Source organism: Rhinoderma darwinii, chromosome 11 (genome assembly GCF_050947455.1).
Source record: "Rhinoderma darwinii isolate aRhiDar2 chromosome 11, aRhiDar2.hap1, whole genome shotgun sequence".
Lineage (NCBI taxonomy): Eukaryota > Metazoa > Chordata > Amphibia > Anura > Rhinodermatidae > Rhinoderma > Rhinoderma darwinii.
In genome coordinates, this window is record NC_134697.1 from 9,382,524 (window position 1) to 9,408,997 (window position 26,474).

General features: G+C 44.5%; 1 protein-coding gene across 3 annotated transcripts in view; it reads left to right on the top strand.

Moving 5' to 3' along the window:
• The first annotated feature begins 374 nt into the window (after nucleotides 1-374).
• LOC142663993 (uncharacterized) overlaps nucleotides 375-26,474 on the top strand; it is a 44,507-nt gene continuing 18,407 nt past the window's right edge. The window contains exons 1-7 of one of the 3 annotated variants that reach the window (XM_075842863.1): nucleotides 375-507; nucleotides 5,904-10,031; nucleotides 19,091-19,151; nucleotides 21,191-21,273; nucleotides 23,765-24,018; nucleotides 25,129-25,289; nucleotides 25,897-26,049. In XM_075842863.1, the coding sequence (XP_075698978.1) occupies nucleotides 5,915-10,031; nucleotides 19,091-19,151; nucleotides 21,191-21,273; nucleotides 23,765-24,018; nucleotides 25,129-25,289; nucleotides 25,897-26,049 (4,829 nt within the window). In that variant the 5' untranslated portion in view covers nucleotides 375-507; nucleotides 5,904-5,914. Of the gene's footprint in view, nucleotides 508-850; nucleotides 1,073-2,842; nucleotides 2,889-5,903; nucleotides 10,032-19,090; nucleotides 19,152-21,190; nucleotides 21,274-23,764; nucleotides 24,019-25,128; nucleotides 25,290-25,896; nucleotides 26,050-26,474 lie in introns of those variants that run through there. The other 2 variants (XM_075842864.1, XM_075842865.1) reach the window with 2 other exon arrangements.

Sequence of the window (26,474 nt, forward strand, 5' to 3'; positions counted from 1 at the left end):
AAAGGAGAATCTTTGAGTCATGTGAAAACCGCCACAAAAAGTATGCATGTAAGAACGCGGGTACTTGAGCGCACTGTTTTGAAAAAATGCCGTAAAAAACTGCATTAAAAAAATAACGAAACAAAAAAAAACAACAGCGGTTTAAAAAACACTGCAAAAAAAAAGTAAGCCTTAAAGGCGCAGTGAGGCGGTCGCTCAGGTTCTGTACATTCTCTGCTGTATGTAATGCTATCTCTCGGCCTGTCCCTGCTTGTCTGCTGCCACTGACGTCCGAGCTCTGTAGGTGTGTCTCACCTGTGCCACCCCCTCCCCCACACATCTCTCCTTCTCTGATGTCCCTGACGTACTGCGGCTGTCTCACCTGGCCTGCTCTGTTCTCCATTGCAGGAAATCCCTTTATTCCTGGTGGGACCACAGTGTGACTGTCACATCCCATTGATCCTTCACCATTTAGGGGGGTCCGAGAAGTTACTGTGGACCCCCCCGGGAAGTCTCTGCAGTGCACAGGTAACAAAATACATGACATTTTGCTTTACTTTTGCTCTTTCGGTCCCTCCCATTCCCTTTATAGAGTAACCTTTGCACTCTTCCTGCGTTCGGCTCTGTGTACACTGGTGGTCTCGAATGCGCTCTACTGCCTACAGCACGCTGGGAGTTGTAGTATTACAGCAGCTGGAGAGTCGCACGTTGGGGGTCCCTTGGTCTGTACTGTAATAACTTGCAAAGCAGTAGAACTTGGCTTTTCCTTGATAACAAGTTCACGGGGCCTGCAAAGCCCCAGCGGGCAGGGGGGGGGGGGGCAACATGTAAAGTCCAATTAGACATTTGTGGCTGATCTATAACTCTAGTGTAATATTTAACTGGACTCTTGGAGCGGTCAGGAATAAGGAGGTGGGGGGGGCAGATTCCACACGCGGATCTGAAAATCTCAGCTCGTCACCTCAATAATAGCATCTGTCGATTAACCCTTTTGGGCCCAGAAGTAAGGCCTGTGAGGTGTACAGGAGAGGGTTAACGCCTGCCATTAGTAGTTCTGCGGACAGCGGCGTGGACCTTGGAGACCATTTACCAGGTGGGAAAAGGTTGCTTTGCTTTTCAGTCATGTAGGGAATCCTGCTCGTCCAGGCGGGGGAGGCTGTACGTGAAGTTACGGTGTAGGTTGAAACTTTTTTTAATGTGTATATATAGATATATATCTCATGTTCCTGTGTTCAGATGCAGTTAGTTTCCTACAGACTTGGACTCCACGGCAATGATATGTGCACGCCTGGAAAAAAAAACCGCATTGCGATAACAAATGTTAAGTGTTCCTTTGAAATCGGATGTGTACGCGCAACGTCCTGCGTCAGCAATGTCACCATTAGGGTGTATTCAGACGCTGCGGTTGTATGTGTAGGCATATTTTTTAAGCAGACAGCCCTGTCCTATACTTTTTTTTTAACATTGCGGCCAATGGCCGACATATATGCCACACAGTGGTATACATTGGGGAATAGTCCCGACATATAGCTTCAGCGTGATGTGAACGGAGCCTAAAACACTGTTGGATTATTATTTTTTTGACCATTGCATAAAACCAATGAAATACCTTCCCCCTACATAGTACTATGGCGGGTAGCAAGCATGCGAGTAATATCCATGGTTATGGCGCACGCTGCTTGTATACGGTGGAGTTTAACATCACTGTTCTTTGTGTAAAATTAGCGACTTTTCTTTGTGTGACTTGCAAGGCACAACATTTGGCAAGTGTGAGAAAAAGTGATGGGGAGCTCGATAAATATGATAACTGGTGCAATTACGTTGATAAACATGCCCCAATGCTTCCTGTCTGCGTGTAATTCAAGCCTCGTTTACTTCGCAACTCGCAGCCACTCTTCTGGATGGAAAAATGGCAGAAAACGTAAACATAGGGCCATTTTAGACGGGCGTAACACAGAGATACTTTTTTGCGCCTGTATAATAGACGCAACATTGGAACCGAAGTTAGAGCCCCGTCATTGTGGTACTGAACAACCGCACAAAGTCCGGGCGCAGGAAGAGCACCTGTATTACGCCCGTCTAATATCGGCCTAAATTAGACTTGTGGAAGCCGTGCCCCTCTTTACCCCGCAAGTGCCAAAGAGACGTATTTGTAGGACAGGAGGTTTAGCATGGGCGCCATTATTTTTAATCCAATTACGCAAAACTGGCGTAATTGCGTTGATAAATGTGCCCCAATGTATAATATGATGTGACGATTAATACGTTATTTGACATGTTGTCTTATTGGGGGTTCGTCATACTTTCTGTACTAGCTTGGCCTATAGACCTTACATGAATACTGTAAGGAATGTGGGCGTGGTCCGAGTATTTGAGGGTGGGGCTTATGCCTGAACTATTTCCCGCCGTGCACTGTAAACGATTACGATACAGGCCTTCAAGGCTAATGTCAGGATTGATTAATCATAGTTGTCCAATTTTGTATGAAGAAAGCTTATTGAAATGGTCACATGATGTTGCAGCGACCACAGAGATATGCTCCGCACCGCAGAGAGACGACATTACATGGACGTCGTGTGTAAAAACGAACACAAAGGGAGTTGTTGCCCGTAGCAACCAATCAAATCGCTTCTTTCATTTTCTAACCTGAACTGGAAAAATGAAAGGTGGCTGCTGATTGGTTGCTATGGGCAACAGACGTTTGTCTGCACTGGCTTCATACACAAGGCCTAGCTTGCTCATATCAATAAACTTTATTTATACAAAACAAGCCAGAGAACAACGTATTGTTGTTGTTGTCGTATTCTGAGTCAAAGGGGATTTCCCACCACATGTCTGGAATGGGCCGTCAGCCCGTCTTAGAAATTTGACACTCTAGAGCTAAGGCCAGGACTCCACGGCGTTTATACGTGCGCGATTATCTCGCATGCAAAATGCATTGTGATATCACATGTAACGTGTTCATACGGGTTCGCTTGACATTGCCTGTGTACATGCGATATAATAATAATTTTTATTTATAAATCGCCACATTACGCATGAGGTTTGTCCTGCAAACTCGCAAGGTATCGCATCGCAGCACAACGCGAGCGATATGGAGCCCCAGTCTATCCAGATTCACTCCACCTGGTCAAACTACAGCGTCCTACTTAGGCCGGGTTCCCACGTATCGTAAACGCTGCAGAATTTCCGCAACGGAATTCTGTGCGGAAATTCTGCAGCGTTCACAGTAGCAGCAAAGTGGAAGAGATCTTGAAAATCTCATGGCCATGCTGCGGAAATAAAATGCAGCAAAAACATTAATAAAATGACCTGCGGTGCAGAATTTAAATCCGCAGCATGTCAATTTATGCTGCGTTTTCCTTGCTTTTCTGTGGCGGGTTTTCCCCCATTGAATTCAATGGGGATGCAAAACGCGCAACAAATAGCCAAGTGTCGCGACTTTTCCAGGGAAATCGCATCGATTTCCCCGCAAAAGTCACAACTCAGAAAATAAAACCTTTATACTTACCCAGAACTCCCAGTTTCTTCCTCTAGTCCGGCCTCCTGGGATGACGTTTCATCCCATGTGATTGTTGTAGGCAATCCCAGACTGCAGGGTTATCCCGGGAGGCCGCACTGGAAGGAGGGACGCGTCACTTTGACAGCAGCCGGTGTACGTGGTGCGGTTTTTCGGACAGAACGTGGTGCGGATTCCACGCCGGAAACGCTGCATGTTTTACGCAGCGTATTTGACCCGTGGGAACTCGGCCTTAGGGTGTATATACATGAGGCGTCTTTGTAGCGTTATTTTTGCCATGGAAGTTTTTACAAAAATGTTGCAGTTTGGCCTCGATTCGGAAAATCGCTGCAAAAAAATGTCTTCTGTACATAGACTTCTATCCCGTTTTCTTTATTTTATTGGCCGGTCTGGTCATTGTCGCCGCACCTCTACTGATTATACGTGATTCTACGGCTGGGTCATTTGGCAGCCTCTGCTATCTGCGGGCCGGGGCACTTCATACATGTAAACGTTCACAAATACAGGCGCAGGGTGTGTGCTCCTTACCTGGGAGAAGTTTGGCTAATTTTATCGTAATGATACTCCCTGATACTAGAGCGCGGCTAAATTGGGTTGCTGTGGTGCTTCAGGGGTTAACAGAAAACTCTGTGTCGCTGCCTTGTGTCACTACTTTTGACATTTACAACAGTCCGTTTACCTGTAAAAATTGTCATTAACTCTCTCAACTGAGGGTTTGTTAAGGCCCTATTACACTGGCCGATGCAGTGAGCGCCGATCAACGAGACTGCTCGTTGATCGGTGCTCGTTTGCTCCTGTACACGGAGCTATGTTTGGGGACGAGCGGTCGTTACTCCGATCGCTCGTCCCCATACATTATTATCATGTCGGCAGCGCGTCTCCCTGTTTAAGCACCAAGATGTGCTGCTGACGGCGATAATATTTCACTTTTTTTAAACGATACGACCAGCAGATTAACGAGCTCGTTCATCTGCTGATCACTGCCCTGTTTACACTGGTCAATTATCGTCAACGAGAGTTCTATGAACGATCGTTTGCCCGATAATTGGCCAGTGTCAAACCCCCTTTTAGGCCCTGTTCACACACAATTTTTTTGCAGGCAGAAAAATCTGCAATTTTGAGGCAGATTTTGTCCTGTCTGCATGCTCTTTGCGGCGTTTTTTTAAATCAATGGGAGGCTATTTTGGCCGTTTTTTGCGGTTTCCTCTACAAAAAACGGCAAAAAAAACTCTGTGTGAACAGGGCCTTACAGTAGACACCAGACCGATACATTTTACCTTCACTGATACATTGTAGCAAACAATCAAGACAGGAGAGAGATTAGTGCTGCTGATCGATCTGCAGTGCAAAATCACAGGTTATCGTCAGTATTAGGGTATGTTCACACGGCCTATTTACGGACGTAATTCGGGCGTTTTGACCCCCGAATTACGTCCGAAATTACTGCTTGAAAGCGTTGACAAACATCTGCCCATTGAAAGCAATGGGCTGACGTTTGTCTGTTCACACGAGGCGTATATTTACGTGCCGCTGTCAAAAGACGGCGCGTAAATAGACGCCCGCGCCAAAGAAGTGTCATGTCACTTCTTCAGACGTAAATGGAGCCGTTTTCCATGGACTCCATGGAAAACCAGCTCCAGTTACGTCCGTAATGGATGCAGCGTTCAAGCTCCTGCACATGCCGTTACGGCTGAAATGACGGGGCTGTTTTCTCCTGAAAACAGCCCCGTAATTTCGGCCGTTACGGACGCTGTCGTGTGAACATACCCTTAGACTACGGGGCTACGCATGTAGAAAATAAAATTTCATGACCCCCATAGGCTTATACTACTAGCGATAACGTGCACCATCGGCCAGTACAATAATATTGTCATTGTCTACAGTGTGTGGCCCATTGATTCCCTTTCACTGATTGTGCGGCCGCGCTTGTACCTAGTGCTGTATTAGGATTTGTTACGTAGACATCGGGGTTTTATTCAACCTCTCACACTGTGTAACGAAAAGTAAGTGACAAACGTGTGGCCACTTTTGAGGCTGAGTTGTAGTCCCATTTTTAGCGTCACCCCTAACTCTACACTATCATTCCTGTGGGAGAGCCCTTTAAGCTGTCCATCGTATAATCATCACTCTCCTGCAGGCAAATCAGGTCTATCACATTTATCGAAATCCCGGTTCCAGTACTATTCACTCCAAAAACACTCCACCCGCAGCAGGCAGTAAGGTTGATGGCTCAGCAGTGACATCTGTAGGTGTCTTCGTGGTATATGGTGGTCTCCCTTGACCACCGAAGGACACCTTTTTGAAATTCAGTCAGCAGTTACACAAAAGATGAACACTCCCTTTAAATAACCTTTACAACCTTTTGTTTTCTGTTTTTGTAACTTCCTTTCCATTTGTTTCACAGATGGAGTGACAATGGAAAGTATTTTAAAGGATGAGCAAGGTCCGGAACAGGAGGCCGTCAGTTTACAGGGAACCGTGACGTCTACGTGCAGAGGATCAAAGGAGACGGACCACAGAGGCCTCAGTTATGAGACAGTTATGGAATCGAACTCTGATTTACTGGATAACTTGCTGCCACCTACCGTGGAAACGCTGACTAATGAAATTGTAAATACTGGGACACAGGGCGGTATATCTTCCTGTCATAAAGGATCGAGTCAAGGATCACCTTCCAACGATAACACAGAAGAAACATGTGATGCCGCCTTACCTGGTGAACTGGAGTCATTTCATGGTGTGGTGGAGAGACATACAAACACTGAAAGGAGACATCTTAAAGAGGAAAACAAGACAACCGATCTCGAGACCTCCAGCGATGATACGGATGAATGGGAGACCGCCAGCGAGGAGAGTGTTGCACTTGAGGAACATACTGAAATTGTTGACATTAAAGTAGAAAAAGAAAATGGAGATGAACAATGTGATAGAAGAGAAGGCAGTCCAGGTCAGAAATTGACAGAAGAACCAGAATTTGATAGAGAAAACATTAATCGCAAACCGATGGTCAAAGAAAAAAGTGATTTTCATGAGGAAAGTGCTGCCTGTCAAGTTACTCTTGGTAATGAGAGGATCAGAGGGGACACTGGGTCTTATGGTCAAGAGAAAGTCAATGAGGACGCTGGGCCTCCTGGTGAGGAAAAACACGGTGAGGATGCTAGGCCTCATTGTCAGGAGAATGTGAATGAGGTCACTGAGCTTTATGGTCAGGAGACAGTCAGTATGAACCCTGAGCCTCATGGTCTGGAACCAGTCAGTGAGGAGGCTGGGTCTCATGGTCTGGAGCCACTTGATGAGGAGGCTGGGCCTCAAGGTCTAGAGCCAGTTGGTGAGGAGGCTGGGCCTCAAGGTCTAGAGCCAGTTGGTGAGGAGGCTGGGCCTCAAGGTCTAGAGCCAGTTAGTGAGGAGGCTGGGCCTCAAGGTCTAGAGCCAGTTGGTGAGGAGGCTGGGCCTCAAGCTCTAGAGCCAGTCGGTGAGGAGGCTGAACCACTTGGTCTGGAACCAACAAGTGAGCAGACACTGCCTTGTGGTTTACAAATGTCCAGTGAAGAGTCTGAGACTCTTAGTCATGATACAGTTATTGAAGAGACTGAGTCTCATGTAAAGGAGATAGTTAGTGAGGAGAATTGTTCTCCTGGCATGGAGACAGATAACTTGGAGACCATGCTTTACAGTCCGGAGACCTCTGGTGATGATACTAGGTCTCTTGTTCATGAAACAGTCAGTGACTTAGTTCAGCCTTTGGGTAACGAGACCGTTGGTGACATGACTAGGCTTCATGATCGTATTATGCTAAATTCAGATCTACAGGACAATGAGTCATTCAGTGGGATTACCAGTGAAGAGTTTGACAAAGACTGTGAGATAAGTTTTTATCAATACAATATAGGTGCTGTTCCTGACGCACCACTGAATTACATAGTGGTAACTTTGAAGGAAGAAACCACAAATGATGAAAAAGATACAACTGCAGAGAGGCCAGATGAAAATAGAATGGGCAATAGTGAGGAAATACTAGATGACAAAACAGAAAACTTAAGAAATGAGAGCAAGAGTGACTCTAAACATGATGAGACTCCCAAATACATCGAGACTATTGAAGAGGGACATGGTGATTATTCTGAGACGTTCAGTGATGGAACAAATAGTGGCCACTGCGAGATGGTCTGTCAAGATACACATGATGTCTGTAGAGATTCTGATGAGACTCTGGATAGTTATACAGAACCTGTCAATGAAGAAGGACCAAATGTCTGTAAAGAGATCTCTCAGGAAAAGTCACAGGTTGTCCCCACAGAAAGCGTCAACGAAGAAAAACAGGATGTCTACGACGGGATTGACAGTCCTCCGATGCGGGTCATCTATAAAGAGACTGTTCTGGAAAATACTTTACAGGAGACATTAACATCTGACTCTGAGGATACAGAAGTCGGAGATATAAATCCTGGCGAGGTAGAGATATCCAAAAGAATGGAAGAAGTCCTGAGTGAAGACCCAATTCTAATTGAACCATCCAGTGACGAAAGGGAAATGGCAAAAAAACAAGTCCAGATTAAAGCCAATGAGGATTATGGACACAATGATGAGCTCTCCGAAGCTTCAAGACTCCCTGTTCATAATATAGTAGACATTTTGAAAGAAAGTGCCATCAATAAAAATGATCTAGACGATGATAATGATTCCAAGCAGAAATGGGATATAGCAGAAACATCCAGTAAACCTGTGCTAACTGAGGATATGGAAATTGCCCGTCTAGAATGTGAAAGACTTGAAGAGAAGCTACATAGCATTAAGACTCTCAAAGGTACTGGTGAAGGTCGTTCTGATGATCTTCCAATTACAATGAACCAAGAAACAGTAGTTGAGATGCAGTACAGTACACCAGTTAACATTGATGAGAAATCCTATATGGACATAGAAGCCCAACTGGATGCTAGTGGTCTACCAGTGACAGAAGAAAAAGGGCAGGAGGACTACGCAAAGACTTTAAGTGGTATTGAAATCAAATCTATAGCGCCTGAATATATAAAACCTGCAGATACCGAAAATGAACCTTCCAATAACCTAGAACTTGGCTACAATGCAGAACCAAAGGTCCAAGTATTATCTTCTGATGACCTAGGTTTCCGTGAACCATGTTTGCAGCTATCGGGATTACTTACAGAACAAAGCACTCACTCAAAAGATGACTCAATCATTGACTTCCAGAATCTGAGGTTAGATGGTCCAAAACAACTTCAAGAAGAGCCAACAACTGTGGAAATGTTGGAACCTCACAATAGCCCATGTTCTTCACAGGTGGATCAAAGCACTCAAGAACTTTCAGAGGATGAGCCTGACCACTGTAAACTAGCATTTTTTCCCACGACATTGAAAAACATTGGGTTTATATCTGAAGATATGACAGACCTTGGATTGAAAAATAAGGCCCATGGTTTATTACCAGAGAGTAGAGGCACTATTTTAGAAGACACAAAATGTATAACCATACATGAAACCACACACTTGCCGCTACAAGAGTCTTTGAGAGAGTCAGTCTACCATAAAAGTACTTTGGGTGAAATTCATCCTGTGGTTGACCGTGACCAAGACACAATGACTCCTGATTCAGAAACGGCAAAGACTACAGCTACAAACTCTGAAAATATCAAAATCTTTAGGAGGCAGCGGAGTAACACAGATCCTTGCTTGATTCATGACCAAGACGAAAACCAACAGGCTGGCTCCAATGTTAAAGGTTCTTCCAGTGGTAGATTGAGAAGTTTAACTCCTCCTTGTGACAAATTTACCTCTTCTTTCACACCTACTTCACTAAAAAATATTGAGCACACCCCAACCTCTGTCTTGTATCCAATGCCTGATGAAAACAAAAGTTCACATAGTGCAAGGGATACGAAATCGGCAAAGGAATATACTTTCTACCCTACACAAATATTTAATCCCATGCTTCTGCTAGGCCACACGCATGAAGAATCTGGGTTCTACCAGAAAGAAACCTTTGAACAAGGCAACGTGGAGAATGCAAATCAAGGATACTTCAAGTCATCACCTAAAGATAATCAGGTCCTTCTGCATACTCAGAACCCTGAAAGCATTGTTGTAGGACCTGAGGGTTCATCTACTGAGGGAATCTCTAATACCAAACCAATGTCAGATCATTTAGTTGCCCCCTTGTGGCTTCCTCCTCGTCCTTCACGTTACATAGGAGACACTGGTGGGGTAAATGAAATTGGACCTACGAAAACTCCAGATAATCCCCTGGTGAGAAGAGCCACCATAAGACACAAAAGGAGCAACGTTGGGGCTAGACCAACTACTAAGAGGTTCAGTAGCCCAAACCTACCTGCCATTCCTCAGAAAGATTATCCAGTGGCACCTAGGGCAAGTAGCTTACCACAGATCCAATTAATGAATGTCAACAAGATCCAAATTTCCTCCAAAAATAGACCTTTATTTCATCAGCAAAATATTCCCGAAAACAGACCAGAGATTGTTCATTCAAGAAGTTCGTCTTCCATGGAAACTGTAAGAGGTAGGTGGAATGGGAAATATTATAACTTGTGAAGATTGAATATGATGTACACTGTAAAATTATGACTTTTTTTTGTTGTTGATGACAATACTATGTGTTCTAGTCATAATTAGTACGGTTAATAAGACACCTGTCCATCGTGACCATGTGTTCACATGGTCCATCAAATTCCCATCTTTGTTATAGTCCAATGCCCTCTATTGGTAGTGAATTTGAAGAAATCAAGGACTAAAGTGTAAGTGCATCTTTGTCCAAGACAGTGGTCTCCAACCTCTAGCTGTAGAGCCACAGTTTGGAGACCACTGGTCTAAGGCCTCATGTGCACCATTATATGAAAAATATGGCACCATGGATGCACAGATTGCACCACTGAAGTTTTGTGTGGCACTATATTTTTTTCTGTATGGTGTTTAGTGAGGCACCGTATATGTTGTATATGTTCCATAAGGCACATGGACTGCATTGCACATAGGTATGGAAAACGCTATATGATAACATTTGAACCATATTATCAATCTGTACCTCACGGAACTAGAGCAAAGGTGTAATTCGGCCTTAAAGTGTACATGTAGTTGTACTTTCTCGCCCAAACTGATATGGGGCATGGAAAGATGCTTCTACACGCTGGGTGGTACAGTTATCGTGGCATCTGAATGACACCAGGAGTATCAAGCAGGGGTCCTATAGGTTAGAATTGGACTCGTCCATAGAAAATGTTTCGCTCTACAAATTTAGAATCCACAGTCAAAACCCTGTTGCTTGTGAACAAGCCATGTCTCATCCTTAAAGGGCAACTAAACTTTCAAAAAAACATGTCAGAAGTTTTGATCGGTGGGGGTCCGGACACTGAGACCCCCACCGATTGCTAAAACGAAGTGCTTGGGTGAGCACTGTGCCACTTCGTTTCTGATTGGCTCTCCTAGGAAAGCCAAGCAAGTGGTGTATGGGCTCATAGACTTTCTATTGAGCCCGTACACCGCTCCGAGGGTAGCCGATCAGAAACCTGAGCACTTCTGCCGCTTCATTTTAACGATCTGTGGGGGTCTCAGTTCTCGGACCCCAACCAATCAAAACTTCTGACATGTCACTATGAAATGTGAAATATTCTTTGAAAGTTTAGTTACCCTTTAAGAAGAATCCACCATTAGGGCCGGTTTTAAATGCCCTTTTTAAATGAGGCCAGATTTTAGCGTCCGTAGAAGGGCTGCAACACCTGGCCACCAAAGGGGCAACCAAACTTGGATCACAATAGGGTTCAGTTGAATCGTAGCAGGTCCGGGTGTTGTGACCATAACACAAGTCACATTACGGTCGTCTGAAACTGTCTTAATGAACATTTCTGCCAATTCACAAAAATCCCCAGAAAATATGACTCGTCCTAGTTCTGTGTTTGGTAAAATTAACAAGCAATATGGTCACCTTTTATAGCTTATGCTGTGGTTGTCTCCAAACCTGAGGGGCACTTTTTATTTTACCCAGTAGATCCCTTGATCATGTCTCTATTTAGGACAAGGCTGATTTGGCACTTGAAGACCTTAACTCTGACAATGACACCAGTTTGGTGATCTTAATTATACCCCCAACAAGGAGTCATGTGCTGTCAGACGTTCCCTGGCCACCTCAGAAGATGGGTGTTAACCGTATGACAAGAGGCGCTGATTGGAAGGTGGCTGAGATAATTAACGCGTCTCTGGGTCACTACACCTCAAATACAAGTTAATCCACTTTGAAAATTCATCCTGTGATGCTCAAAGTTTATGTAAAAGTTTGTGAGTAGGTCAGTCACCAGCCGCAAAGAGAATACTTGTGAAGGTTGCATAAGTTGGGCGTCATGCCTGGAGCTGAGGAAAATATATTTGGGCCCATATGGATGTCATTTACCGGGTGCACACTGCAAATTTCTTATTATCGTTCACCAGTCCAATCCTTTTTTGTTCAAAAGGGTCCCCTAAAAATAAAGTTGTAATCTTCAGAAGAATGAAGCACAAAATTTGCAATTCCACTGCAGCGCCTCCACAGGAGAAATGAAGCATTACATGGCGCCAATTGAAATCAATGGGATGTATAATTCCCAGATGTGGCGGGTCCTCCGAGCGAGAGATGCTCTTTGTTGCCGCTCTCTGCTCTGACTGATAGATGAGGGTCCTCAATGGGGGATTCTTCTCTATGAACTTAAAATTCCCTAATAAAGTGTCTTTAAAATAAGTTTTCTAAACCAGACAACTCTCTAAGGTGCCCTAATAGAACTAAACTACTGGGAGCAACTTTATCCATTACCTCACCCCGGGTACTGAAAGTAGCAACTGAAGCACGAATAATAGTAATCTGCCCGCTAACGAGGCATCTGGCTAGTGCTACACAACCTCTGCGTGCTGCCGTACAAGCTCCATCAGGTGATGTGTGTACGGAGACATTCTCCCCTAGAAGCAATGCCTCCTTATACCTCCGTACATACAGAGAGTGATGGACGATGCCACAATTTTTTTACTGTATGATTTGAATGTATGAAATCGGGAGCATACGGAGGTACAGTAGAAGCTCATGCACCTCTATGGCTGCCCTATTATAGGTCCGTACAAAGTAGAGCAGCAATATGACCATGTCAGTTAGAAAAAAATATAGTTTTCCTGCCATTTGGAATCCAAAGTAGTAGCCGAATGATACAATAAAAAAGAAAAGACCAAAAAACACACACAAAGATAGACTAGATAGACTCCATAAAACCCACATTATTTGATCTTGCTCGATCATCTGCGCTCTCCCTGGTGCTATCAGCAATATCAACTGTACTTACTCATGGTTGTGTCTGAGGCCACTAGTTATTCACATTTTATGCCATACCCTTTTATTTTTGAGTGCATACGGTTTTCAATATCAAGAAATGAACTCCAATATTGTCCCTTGTCAGTGGCGGATTAAGTGTACCATGGGCCCTGGGCTGTTGATACAACTTGGGCCCCCCTCACACAGAGTTCACAGCAGCACAGAATCTGCACGCGCCTCTCCTGAAATACTCTGTGCTGCTGCTGTGAGCTCTGCTCTTACCATTACGTGGTGACTTGCCAATCATGTGAAGGTGTTATTGAGGACAGGAGTGGAGGAGAGGTAACAGACTGAGTGCTACGTAATGGTAAGAGCAGAGTTTACAGCAGCACTGAATCTGCACGCTCATCTTCTGAAATACTCTGTGCTGCCTTAAACTCTGTGGACAGGTCAGGATCCTGTTTCTTTTAAATGCTGCACTGTAGCGCAGCCTTATATAGTGGATCGAGCGGGTTCCCCAGCAGCATTTAAAAGAAACAGGATTCTGACCTGTCCACAGAGTTTAAGGCAGCACAGAGTATTTCAGGAGAGGAGCGTGTGATTGGCTGCAGCGGCGACATGGATGAAACGTCATCGCTGGAGGCCGGACAGGAGGAATGTAAGTATGAACGTATTTGTATTTATTTTTTATTACATTAAAATTTTATTTTCCGCGCGCCGAGCATGGTACTGTCAAGGTTGCTGAAAGAGTTAGTGCAGCCCATTAACTCTTTCAGCACCCTGGACAGTACCATGCTCGGCGCACGGAAATTACAGGTTCGGTCCGAATCAAACTTTTTCGTGTAATTCGGCGAACTAGCCGAACCGAACTTTTCATAAGTTCGCTCATCTCTAGTCATAATGATGGCGGCTGCGCGAAAATCTCACAGCCGCGCATCATACACTGATAGGTGTAGGTTGCTAGATGACCATACAACTTACGTTATCCTAAAAAGCAATCCCACTACTAGTTACCTGTCAGAACTGTATGATCTCCTCACTGATGCTAAGAGGAATAACCTTATCACCTTGGATGAATTTAAACGTCTATATAATTCCACTCCCACTCTGGCAACCTTTTATGCCCTGCCAAAGGTTCACAAAAACAAAAGCCCTATCCCTGGCAGACCTATAGTGTCGGGAAATGACAGTCTCACACAGGGTATAAGCCTTTACGTGGACGAGATTCTGTCCCCTTTCGTTTCTGCTTTATCGTCCCATCTTAGGGACACCAAGGACACCGTCACCAGGATCCAGGAGATCAATGTTACCTCTACCACCATGTTGGCGAGCATAGACGTGGAGTCATTATATACCAACATTCAGCACGACCTAGGTCTCACTGCAGTAAAATATTTTTTGAGCACCAAAGGCACTCAATTTCACCGATATAATAATTTTGTTCTGTCACTATTACGTTTTTTGCTCACTCATAATTTTTTCACTTTTGATGCCAAATATTATCATCAGATAAAAGGCACAGCCATGGGCACTGTTTGTGCACCTTCTTACGCCAACCTTTTCTTGGGTTGGTGGGAAGACACCATTGTTTTCTCCGATGATCTACTTTTCTTTGTCACATATCTCCTTCTGGGGAAGATATATTGATGACATTCTCATCCTGTGGGATGGAGATGTCAACACTTTTACTGACTTCATGTCTATGCTCAACAACAATTCTATTGGTATGAAATTTACCTATGATATAAATGATCGGGTGATTGATTTCCTTGACCTAAAGATCTCTCTGGACCCTGTTGGCGGTGTCCAAACTGATATATTCCGTAAAGCTACTGCCACCAATAGCTTCTTGCATTGGGATAGCCATCACCCCCCTGCCCTCAAGAGAGGGATACCTATCGGTCAATATCTACGAGCCAAACGCAACTGCTCTGATGAGTCATCTTTTCAGAGAGAATGCGATGGACTTTATCACAAATTCTTGGCACGAGGTTATCCTAAAAAGTGGCTTCATAGGGCTTATGCTAGGGCTAGGGTGTCTCATAGATCTGATTTACTCTCTGATAGAGGTACTGAACCTGCATTGCCAACATCATCCAATGCCATCCGCTGTATTGGCACCTTCGACGTGTGCTCCTCCCAGGTTGTTGGGGTTCTAAAAAAACATTGGTCTATTCTCACTGCTGACCCTGATCTAGTGGATGTGATTCCTGCCAATCCTGCTATTACCTATCGTAGGGGAAAAAATCTACGTGATTTTTTTGGTACATAGCCATTATTCATCCACCTCTTCCAATACTTCATCTTCTTGGCTGAAATCACCTGTCACGGGCTTCCATCCCTGTGGCAGGTGTTCTTTCTGCCCCTTGATGCCTAGGGTTAGGAGTTTCACTAACCCCTTTGATGGTAGGTTATTTCACATTAGGCAGTTCCTTAATTGCCAAAGTAGTGGGATCATTTATTTGGCCAGGTGTCCCTGCCCTAAATTGTATGTCGGCAAGACCCTGCAGGAACTGAGGAGGAGAGTATCTAGACATCTTAGTACCATCAACCTTAAGGAGGATACCACTCTCTCTAGACATATGCATAGGTTTCACCCCGATAACCCCAAGTTGCTCCAATTTTGGGGCATTGAACAACTAAAATTGGGACCCAGGGCTGGCAATCTAGACCGCAAACTCCTACAGGAGGAAGCACGTTGGATCCACCGCCTTGGCACCATGACCCCTCAGGGACTTAATGAGGGATTCACTTATAGTGCCTTTCTATGACTGTGCTTGTCATTTTCCTCTACGTTCTGTATGGATGTCTTTATCGTTTGTATTGTTCTATAATCAGTTGGTTTTTAGTCTATATAAATCGCTTTATTTATGTTTATCGTAGCCTCTCCTAATAGAGCGGCTGTATTTTGATATATCATGGCTTACATACCTTTACTTATTTATTCATCATTTTTGACCATATATATTTTTTAATGTGGCGACCGGTACTATTTATTTATTGCTGGATATTCACATTTTTTATTTATTATTTTTTCATGGCTGTACATGTTCTGTTGGGGGTTCGGGTGTACATATCACTTATAGTCGCATTCATATATACATGCTACGATGCCACAGGGGGGGGGGTAGCCCTTGCCATTGGCCTTAGTCCAAGGGGACACCAACAGTACCTATTTGCAGGGTCCTGTCTAACTTGTGTATCTGAGTCCTTCTCTCTACCTACTGCGCAGTTGCACCAACCTGGACTGTCCTGGCAGTCCTGGCCGTGCGCCTGCTGCTACACACTGACGGGGGATATCACTGTGCCCTGCATTAAGTCCTATGTGACAGCTACGGCGCTTGCGCCGACCTGTCATATTTTTGTCTTGTCTATTATTTTTCTAAGTCCCTGCTTTGTCCTACTGCGCACGCGCGCTTTCTTTGAACTATTTTGGCTGCGTCGGCAGTGCGCTTGCGCGGCCCGCTGCCTCCTATTGGCTTTCTGTTATAGTGGTTTCTATTGGTCGGGTCGTTCCCTCCGATGGCTGCTGTGTCTCGCTCTGCTCTATTGGCGGCCTGCTCTCATACCCGCCCCTTACCTACGTCATTTCACATCCCCATAAGAGGATTAGTTTTCTCGCCGCGCCGCCATTAGCCCCGTGTACCCCTGAGGACGCTACTAGTTAGCGAAACATGTAGGGGGGGCTCTATGTGTTTTAATCTCCTGCCTTAGCCGAATTTATTCTTTAATAAGCCATATGGTGTTTGCTGGTTGTAACTGACTCCTTGTGTGTCGGCCAGCATTTACTTCTGGGTGTCTCTATACTCTGCTGGTTCCTCCAGCGAATTACTTCTACTTTGGCTTTAGGCAGTGACAGTTTTAAACCTATATATGTGGTCTGTCCTTTGCTACACGTAGCTTAATAAAATTTGAAATTTAAACTTTATTCTTTACTACGATTGGGTGGTCAGGAAAAAGGGTTCTGTTTGCCTGCAGGCATTCCTCCTATTTGATCATATGTATTGTACCTGCTGACTACCCAGGGTCACAATTGTTTTCTGTCTTCATACACTGATGACACACGCAGCTGTTAAGTGCCTTTTGCGCACGGAAAACGGCGCAGTTTTTGCGTGAGCAAAACGCACACTCTCGTGTAAATGAGGCCTAAAGGGTAAGTCAATTTTTAACAAACTTCTAACATGTCATAGTGACATGTCAGAACTTTTGATGGGTGGGGGTCCGGGTGCTGAGACTAAGCGGCAGAAGCGCTCATGTGAGCGAAGAGCCACTTCATTTCTGTTTGGCTTTTTCCGGAAAGCCAAAGTAGCGGTGTACGGGCTCATTGACTTTCTATGAGCCCGTACATAAGCTGCTCAGCTTTCCGGAAACAGAAACCAAGTGGCTCAGCGCTCACACGAGTGCTTCCGCCGCTTAGTTTTAGTGATCAGAGGGAGTCGGCGAGAGACACTGCTTCCGTAACCATCATTCAGTTTTATGGGACTTACGGATGGTGGATATGTCATAAATTTTTCTTATGGGAAAACTGAGGGCTGTATGGGGCGATTATATTGCAAGGGGAGGTGAGTTTGTCTGACTTCTGGGGGCTCTATAGGGAGGTCTGAGTGTCTGATTCTGACATCTCTGTGGGGGGGGGGGTAGCCCCCCAAATAGAGCCCGTCGCTCAGACCCCCCTATACAGCCCCCAGAAGTCAGACAATTTGACTTACCCTTCTATGGGAAGGGGGGATTATACTAAATGGGGGGGGGGGGTCTAACCATCTAAGTGACTCCAGAGGACTCCATGAAGGGGGGAATAACCCCACCATCCCCCATAGAGCCCTCAGTATTTCATTATTTATTATACAGCAGGGGGGTTAAGCGTGTAACTCACTGCTGAGTGTCTATGGAGGGAAATGATTGTCCCCCCATAGAGTCCTCTGCAGTGAGTTACACGCTCAGCCCCCCTGCTGTATAATAAATACTGAAATACTGAGGGCTCTATGGGGGATGGGGGGTTATTCCCCCCTTCATGGAGTCCTCTGGAGTCACTTAGATGTAAATGAAGATGGAGACGAACATGAACACTAACCTCCTCGTTGCTCAACCACCGCCCTTCTCGTCTGTTCCTCACTGGCGGTACGTGAAGCGTCAGAGGGGCGTGTTCTACCACGACTAGCAGACGCACGTCTGCTAGTCCTATCCAGACGTTGATATCCATCCCCCTCCTCATCAGCACTGCGCTGCCCTCTGTTGCAGTCCGCCCGCCCCTCCCTCTCAACGGCCATTAGCGGCGCTTCTTCTGAACGGCCATTAGCGGCGCTTCTTCTGAACGGCCATTAGTGAGTCCTTAATCGATTTAAAATGATGTGCGTTTCGGGTTGCGATGGGCCCCCTGTAAGCCTTGGGCCCCGGGCGGCCGCCCGAAACGCCCATATTATAATCCGCCACTGTCCCTTGTAGAGTAGCTTTTCCATTACTGACCTTCAGACCTAATTTGAAGCCCCTCATTGGAGTTCCACACGGATTCAGAATATCTCCTGACAGTGGGAACCGTCCACAACCTTATGTATATGGGGGTCAAGTCTCATGAATTGCTTTTTTTTTTTTTTTTATAAATGACATGTAAATGTGTAGAAAATTAATTTTTATTGTTTTAGCTATTTATTTTTAGACTTCCCTGGGGGCGTTCATATTGGAGACACACACTTCCTTCCTGTATTCCCTGTATAAACCATGCAGCCGGCTGTGTGTACTGTATGGAAGTGATGGGAGTATAGCCCCTCCACCTTCCTCATCTAGCTGTCATTAACGTGGTATTCCCATCTTAGGCTTTTATATAGCATATCCACATGCCTGATCGGTGCGGGTCTCTCCTCTCGGCTGCTTGCTCCGCTCTTTCATTAACTCCTAAAAACTTTGAAGGTGCACAAGTGAGGCCACCTCCTCTTCATTGAAGTATATAAAGAATGCAGAGGCTGGGAATCGGCAAACGAGCATCACCAGATCCCCATTCTACAACAGAAGCGGGACTCGCACCTATCAGACATTTATGGCGGATTCTGTTTGAATATCCCTTTAAATCCCCTGCCATCTAATGATAATGAGATGACTGCTTATTCTGTCTGAATCTACACAGCAAAGCTGACAAATGATCTACTTAAAACAGGAAGCATCAGTTTATTGTGTGAGAACTGGAATTTTCAACATTTACATTTTTATTTTTTTGACACAAGTCCCATAAAAAAACAACAAATTTTTAGATGAAGATTTTAACTATAGTACTATATACAGACAGATGTTCTATGTCTCTGCAGAGGAAGGACACCCCAAAGTAAAAGAGAAGCCTTCCAATAGTCCAGAATCCGTATTACTAAGGTAAGTCCACTAGCAAAGCTCTCCACAGTGTGTCAACAAGAGCAACTTTTGCGTGAAAAGCCACCATTATTTCCTAAAAATGTAACTAAAAATGTATTGGACCTGTAGGCACTGTGTGTGCGGTCATGTGGAGCCTCTGTGACCAAGGCTTAGCCAATCAAATGACAAGCGACCTGCCTGCCGTGTGATTAGCTACATTTGTGCACCAATATGGGACTTTTGCATTGGCATCAGGAAGGACTTGAGGGACCAACAGAAGCACATAATGGGCTACTTGCAGCCCTGACTATTAAGCAACATGATGATCCTTATCTATATAAAGGGGTTCTCTGCTTTGGGCAATCTCTACTGGTTAGAAGGGTCACTTGACAATAAGATGATAAAGTGCCCCCCCCCCCTGCTGGAACCCCCAGCGATCAGCTGTGATCTGTGAGGAAACCTGGTAGTAATATTCAGTACAAGATAAGTAATGTAATTATACAGTGACTCCACCAGCAGAACAGTGAAAACAGCTGTAACTTAGGATCAGTACATGATAAGTAATGTATTTACACAGTGACTCCACCAGCAGAATAGTGAGTACAGCTCTGGAGTATAATACATGATGTAACTGAGGATCAGTACAGGATAAGTAATGAATGTATAGTGACTCTACCAGCAGAATAGTGAGTGCAGCTCTGGAGTATAATACAAGATGTAACTCCGGATCAGTACAGGATAAGTAATGTAATGTATGTACACATTGACTCCACCAGCAGAATAGTGAGTGCAGCTCTGGAGTATAATACAGGATGTAACTCAGAATCAGTACAAGATAAGTAATGTAATGTATTTACACAGTGACTCCACCAGCAGAATAGTGAGTACAGCTCTGGAGTATAATACAGGATGTAACTGAGGATCAGTACAGGATAAGTAATGAATGTATAGTGACTCCACCAGCAGAATAGTGAGTGCAGCTCTGGAGTATAATACAGGATGTAACTCAGGATCAGTACAAGATAAATAATGTAATGTATGTACACAGTGACTCCACCAGCAGAATAGTGAGTGCAGCTCTGGAGTATAATACAGGATGTAACTCAGGATCAGTACAGGATAAGTAATGTAATGTATGTACACAGTGACTCCACCAGCAGAATAGAGAGTGCAGCTCTGGAGTATAATACAGGATGTAACTCAGGATCAGTACAGGATAAGTAATGTAATGTGTGTACACAGTGATTCCACCAGCAGAATAGTGGGTGCAGCTCTGGAGTATAATACAGGATATAACTCAGGATCAGTACAGGATAAGTAATGTATGTACACAGTGACTCCACCAGCAGAATAGTGAGTGCAGCTCTGGAGTATAATACAGGATGTAACTCAGGATCAGTACAGGATAAGTAATGTATGTACACAGTGACTCCACCAGCAGAATAGTGAGTGCAGCTCTGAAGTATAATACAGGATGTAACTCAGGATCAGTACAGGATAAGTAATGTAATGTATGTACACAGTGACTCCACCAGCAGAATAGAGAGTGCAGCTCTGGAGTATAATACAGGATGTAACTCAGGATCAGTACAGGATAAGTAATGTAATGTGTGTACACAGTGATTCCACCAGCAGAATAGTGGGTGCAGCTCTGGAGTATAATACAGGATATAACTCAGGATCAGTACAGGATAAGTAATGTATGTACACAGTGACTCCACCAGCAGAATAGTGAGTGCAGCTCTGGAGTATAATACAGGATGTAACTCAGGATCAGTACAGGATAAGTAATGTAATGTATGTACACAGTGACTCCACCAGCAGAATAGTGAGTGCAGCTCTGGAGTATAATACAGGATGTAACTCAGGATCAGTACAGGAGAAGTAATGTAATGTATGTACACAGTGACTCAACGTTTTATGTAGATCATATCTATATATTAACTGTAAATGGTGATCAACAGTGACTATTGATTATTAGAACTGCTTGTAATTAGGTTGTGGGTGATGAGCTCTATCTATATCTTCTTAATCCTGTGACTTTTTTTTTTTATTCCAAGAGGGACCCGCAGTAAGACCAAACCACCTTCCTCTGATTCATCACAGAGCATCCACCGACGTTACTCCACATTCATAAACTCTTGTAAGTTTCCCTTCTCATCCTATATAAAGCAAAGCACTAAGAACATCTCTTCATCTGGAGGACCAGGCGCATGTGCATTACACGGACAGCCCATTTGGTTTTAATGATGTAATGTTTCATTTCACATGCGGTGGCGCTGTAGGAAAAAATTTACTTTTGCCTGCAGATTTGTCAAAAATTACACCTGATGACTGGGGGTACCACATACTGTAGATGTAGAACCCTTCTAACAAAAAAAGATTGTCCCAAGTGAACAACCCCTTTAAATACTTAAATTTAAGGGTTTCTATAAATATAAAATCTTCAATCAGAAAATGAGAGCTGTAGTCCTTATTTCTATCCTGCACCGTTTACCAGTTTTATGAATGCAGCTAGCGATATAAACAATGGGGGTTTTCATTCTGGTTGCCTTCGCTACATCCAGGCTCATATTTACATGGAAATACACTTTCTTCTGTTGTCTTTACTAGATACTGTATAGCACCGGTGTGTAGGAAGCAGCAGATCCCATTAATTATAAATAATATATATGCCAAATGTCTCTATAGGATATAATGGGCCCAACCAGGGCCGGCTCAAGGTTGGTGGAGGCCCCATGACAAAAACAATTGTTGGTGTTCCCTCCCCAGAAGCAGTATCAAAACTTATGTTGAACATTCGCTGGTATCAATGGGATCTAACCACAATCTAGTGTGTATGAGGACAGCCGGTGTCTGTGTTGAGGGAAAAACACTATTGTCCTGATCATTTGTTCATCTGGAAAATAAACGGAGTCAGATGTGAATGGCAGCTGCTTGCCTCTGTCTTACTATTGTAATAAAAACAGACCACTTCCGTGACTCCGTAGAGCGGATGCGTAGCTGTCTAATGGGAGCTTAGTTCCCGCTCTAATGGCCGGTATCAGAGGAACCTCCGATCCCAACTATCTGATCGTTTGATTGCCATGTATAACCACTTTTGATCGTGGCATGATCAAAGTGGTCTGTCCCCTTTCCCCGTGACTCGGCCAGGGACTGGGGAGCCCCTCTACTGTCAGTCCTGGGGATTTTAAAAGGACCCTAGTGCTGTCTTTACACAAAGCCTGAGAGTTGCCTTAGCCTGTGTAATAATAACATAGATCATAATCTGCATACAGAAGTATAATACATTATAAAAACAAAATATATAAACAAATACAAAATAAAGAAATAAATACAAATTAAAGAAGTAAAATAGTTATCCCTTAAGGGAATACTAAAAAGTCGTATAAAAATAAATGTGACTCTTCAGCATAAATTAAAGAGGATCTGTCGCTAGTTTATTAATTCCCTATCTCCTAACTAATCTAATAGGCGCTATGATGCTGAGGACTACAGTGTAATTTGCTTAAAAAAAAGTTTATTTTAAAAGTTGTGAGCATTTTTCTAAATATACTAATGTGTCTCTAATAGCCAAATAGGAGGTGACTCTTTCTTTTCACTCTGGGCGGTGTTATGTTTCCTGTATGACTCTGTCCAATCAGCATACAGCTTCTCCCCCTTCCCTGCCCATCAACACAGCGTGATCACATAGTATACAGCTTCCATTCCTAACTGTGTATTCAACTGGTGATATCTCTGGTTGTGTGCGATCCTGGTGTCCTATGAAAGATTAGAATCTCCTCTTTCATGTGCCACCAGAACCGCTGTTCTAGGTGGTCCACAGCCGGAGATACGGCTGCTTGAATTGATCCCCCTTCCCTCCAGCCTCAGTCTCTCACACCGTGTGAAGCAGCTTCATGCTGATAGGACAGCGTCAGAGGCTGTGAGGAGGCTCCACCTCCGGAGAATCGCGGCTTTTACCTCCCGCTTTTTTAATAAAGGCTCATTTACATATTTAGAAAAAAATCTCATAACTTAATAGATAATAAACATTTTGGGACACACTTTTCCCTATTATGATCAGTGTGACAGCGCCCATTAGATTAGCTAGAGATTGGGCGTTACTAAACCAGTGACAGATCCTCAAAGTTTGTTACACATTGGTTACATAAAAACTAAAAATTTACAAGTATTTGATATTTCTACAATCGTAATAACCTAAGAATTTCTATAACCGGTTCTTTGGTATGAACTGTCAAAAAAAAAAAAAACATGACAAACAGAAGTCTACATGCAACCCTGGAAAAGATATAAATTCCCCAGTAATGTACAGTAAATGGCGCTTAAAAAAAATAAATCAATGTCCTAAAAATAACAAGACCTCATGCAGCCGCATTAATGAAAAACTTTGAGCCTTATGGCTGCCGAAGCGCCGAGCGGCAAAACTGAAGAAATGTATAACGCCGTTAAGAGCCAAATGGGCTTAGTCATAAAGGGGTTAAAGAAACGGTTCCAGCTATAAATGCATACTACCCGACTGTCCCGCAAACCGAGGGTGCGTTTTTAGGTAAATTTGCGTTAAAGGGGCATTTTGTGGCGGTGTCACTGTAGCACCATGACGACCTCTTAAACCTTCTCTCTTGACCCCGCAGCGAACCTTCTGTATCAGGAGTACAGCGATGTGGCCTTGAACCAGGAGATCCAGAGACAGAAGCCGGGTGACTCCCCAGCAGAGGACAGTCAGCCCAGCTCTCCGAGGGTGCGGAGGAGGATCCTATCATCCCAGGATTCCTACCTGCAGCGTCTGTCCATCTCCTCAGCTGACTCCCTATGGCAGGACATTCCGAAAATACGGGACAGCGTGACCTTTCTGTCCATGACTCGAGAGGAGCAGAAGCTGCAAGAGGTGAGAGGTCATGTAATGAGGTAGGAAAATTCTAGAAAAACTATGGACAGGACAAACCGGCGCACTGCCTAAGGCCTCGTTCACACAGGTGTATTGTACCCGTGCTTAACTGTCTGTATTCTGTATGTAATGGTCCCCCAGTGGTTCTACTGACCCAATTATACAGCACCTTAGGGTCTGTGGCTGAGACACTGTTAGGGTATGTTCACACGGCCTATTTACGGACGTAATTCGGGCGTTTTTGCCCCGAATTACGTCTGAAAATAGCGCCTCAATAGCGCTGACAAACATCTGCCCATTGAAAGCAATGGGCAGACGTTTGTCTGTTCACACGAGGCGTATATTTACGCGCCGCTGTCAAATGACGGCGCGTAAATAGACGCCCGCGTAGAAGAAGTGACCTGTCACTTCTTTGGCCGTAATTGGAGCCGCTATTCATTGACTCCAATGAATAGCAGCGCTAATTACGGCCGTAATTGACGCGGCGTTCAAGCGCCTGCACATGCCGGTACGGCTGAAATTACGGGGATGTTTTCAGGCTGAAACATCCCCGTAATTTCAGCCGTTACGGACCCCCGCCGTGTGAACATACCCTTATGGGGACATCTGTGGGTGAGGCACTGTTATGGGGACATCTGTGGGTTAGGCACTGTTATGGGGACATCTGTGGGTGATACACTGTTATGGGGACATCTGTGGAGGATACACTGTTATGGGGACATCTGTGGGTGACGCACTGTTATGGGGACATCTGCGGGTGACGCACTGTTATGGGGACATCTGCGGGTGATGCACTGTTATGGGGACATCTGCGGGTGATGCACTGTTATGGGGACATCTGCGGGTGATGCACTGTTATGGGGACATCTGCGGGTGATGCACTGTTATGGGGACATCTGCGGGTGAGACACTGTTATGGGGACATCTGCGGGTGAGACACTGTTATGGGAAATGGCCATTGTATGAACGGTCCTTTTACTGACAGCAAGCAGTGATCTTGAAAATGGTAAGAAATCACAACTCTATGTATATTACAAAGTTGCAGGGATCTATCTTTAATCAAATAAAACCGGATCCCCCTTTTACTGTTTGTGATGTCTCTGTCACCAGGCGAAGTTTGAGCTCATCATGTCGGAGGCCCTTTACCTGCGCAGTCTCAACATCGCGGTGGATCATTTCCAGCGGAGCGCAGAGTTGCAGGAGGTTCTGAGCGCTCAGGATCGACAATGGCTGTTCTCTCGTCTGTCTGAAGTCCGGGATGCCAGCTCCGAGTGAGCATCATGTCCTTCCACTGCCGAGCTTCTTGGCTCACAAATAGAATGCTAGAGCCACAGTGGAGACTGACACACAAGCAAAGCAGTAGGAAAGAGTAGGGGGGCAATAATTCTGGATAAAAATACTTATTTATAAGCCAATAACCTACTCTGTGGATATGTGGGTGACAACCACTGTAATGGCTGCTATTAATGGTTGTCACTCCGCATCTTCTACCAAGATCCCTCAGTGGATGATTACTTGTCTTCTTCGGTTAGTTTGTTCCACTGGGAAGTTGGTTGAGAACCAATATGGCTGCTATTACCGGGATAGCCACCCAGCTTCCCAGACTCCTGCCTGTTCTGCTCCAAAACGAGATTGGGAAAATATCCTGTTCTGGAGGATCAGCCATTCAGGAGTCAAGGAAAGCTGGGTGAGAACCTTTTCTAGGAGCTGTAATAGCAGCTATTTAGTTAACACCCAGCTTTCCCAGAGGCAGATATCTGTATACAGCTGAATTATAATTTTTTCACATCTTGATGATAAGTTTGTTTCTATTGAGGATTTTGGTGTAAGTGCCCTTTAATTATTAAAGGGCCCTTATTGATGTATTTCTCTCATCAGTTTCCTATTTGACCTGGAAGAAGAATTTGAGAGTAACATGTACAAATTCCAAGTGTGTGACTTGGTGATCGCCCATGAGTCCACCTTCCGCAGGGTCTACTTACCGTACGTCACCAACCAGAGTTACCAGGACAGGACCTTCCAAAGGCTGATGTAAGTAGACATGTCCTATCCATCTACAGAACCCATCCCCCTCCCCAAAGCTTCAGGTGCGTACACTATAGAGAGAAGGACCTATAGCAAACTAGTAATGGAGACCCCAGTCCTTGTGGAGACTGGTGGTGGTCCCATTAAACTCTCGCCACCCAGAATCTTACATGGACCATACATACATACAGCACATATCACCCCCATCATCCCCCACTAGGGGGAGACCTACTACTCCAAGTCCTGATTTTAGATTTGGGTATTGGCCCATTAGTAGGGTGGGCTTTAGTACTGGAACTTCCCGTATATACCAACCCTGCCCTCTATTGGTTAAGGCCAAGAGCTGTATCCAGTTGGTATCTATTAAATTTCAACGAGTGTCCTGCTATACAAGAGCTTTTTTTATTTAAAAAATCATCTTAATAATCGTA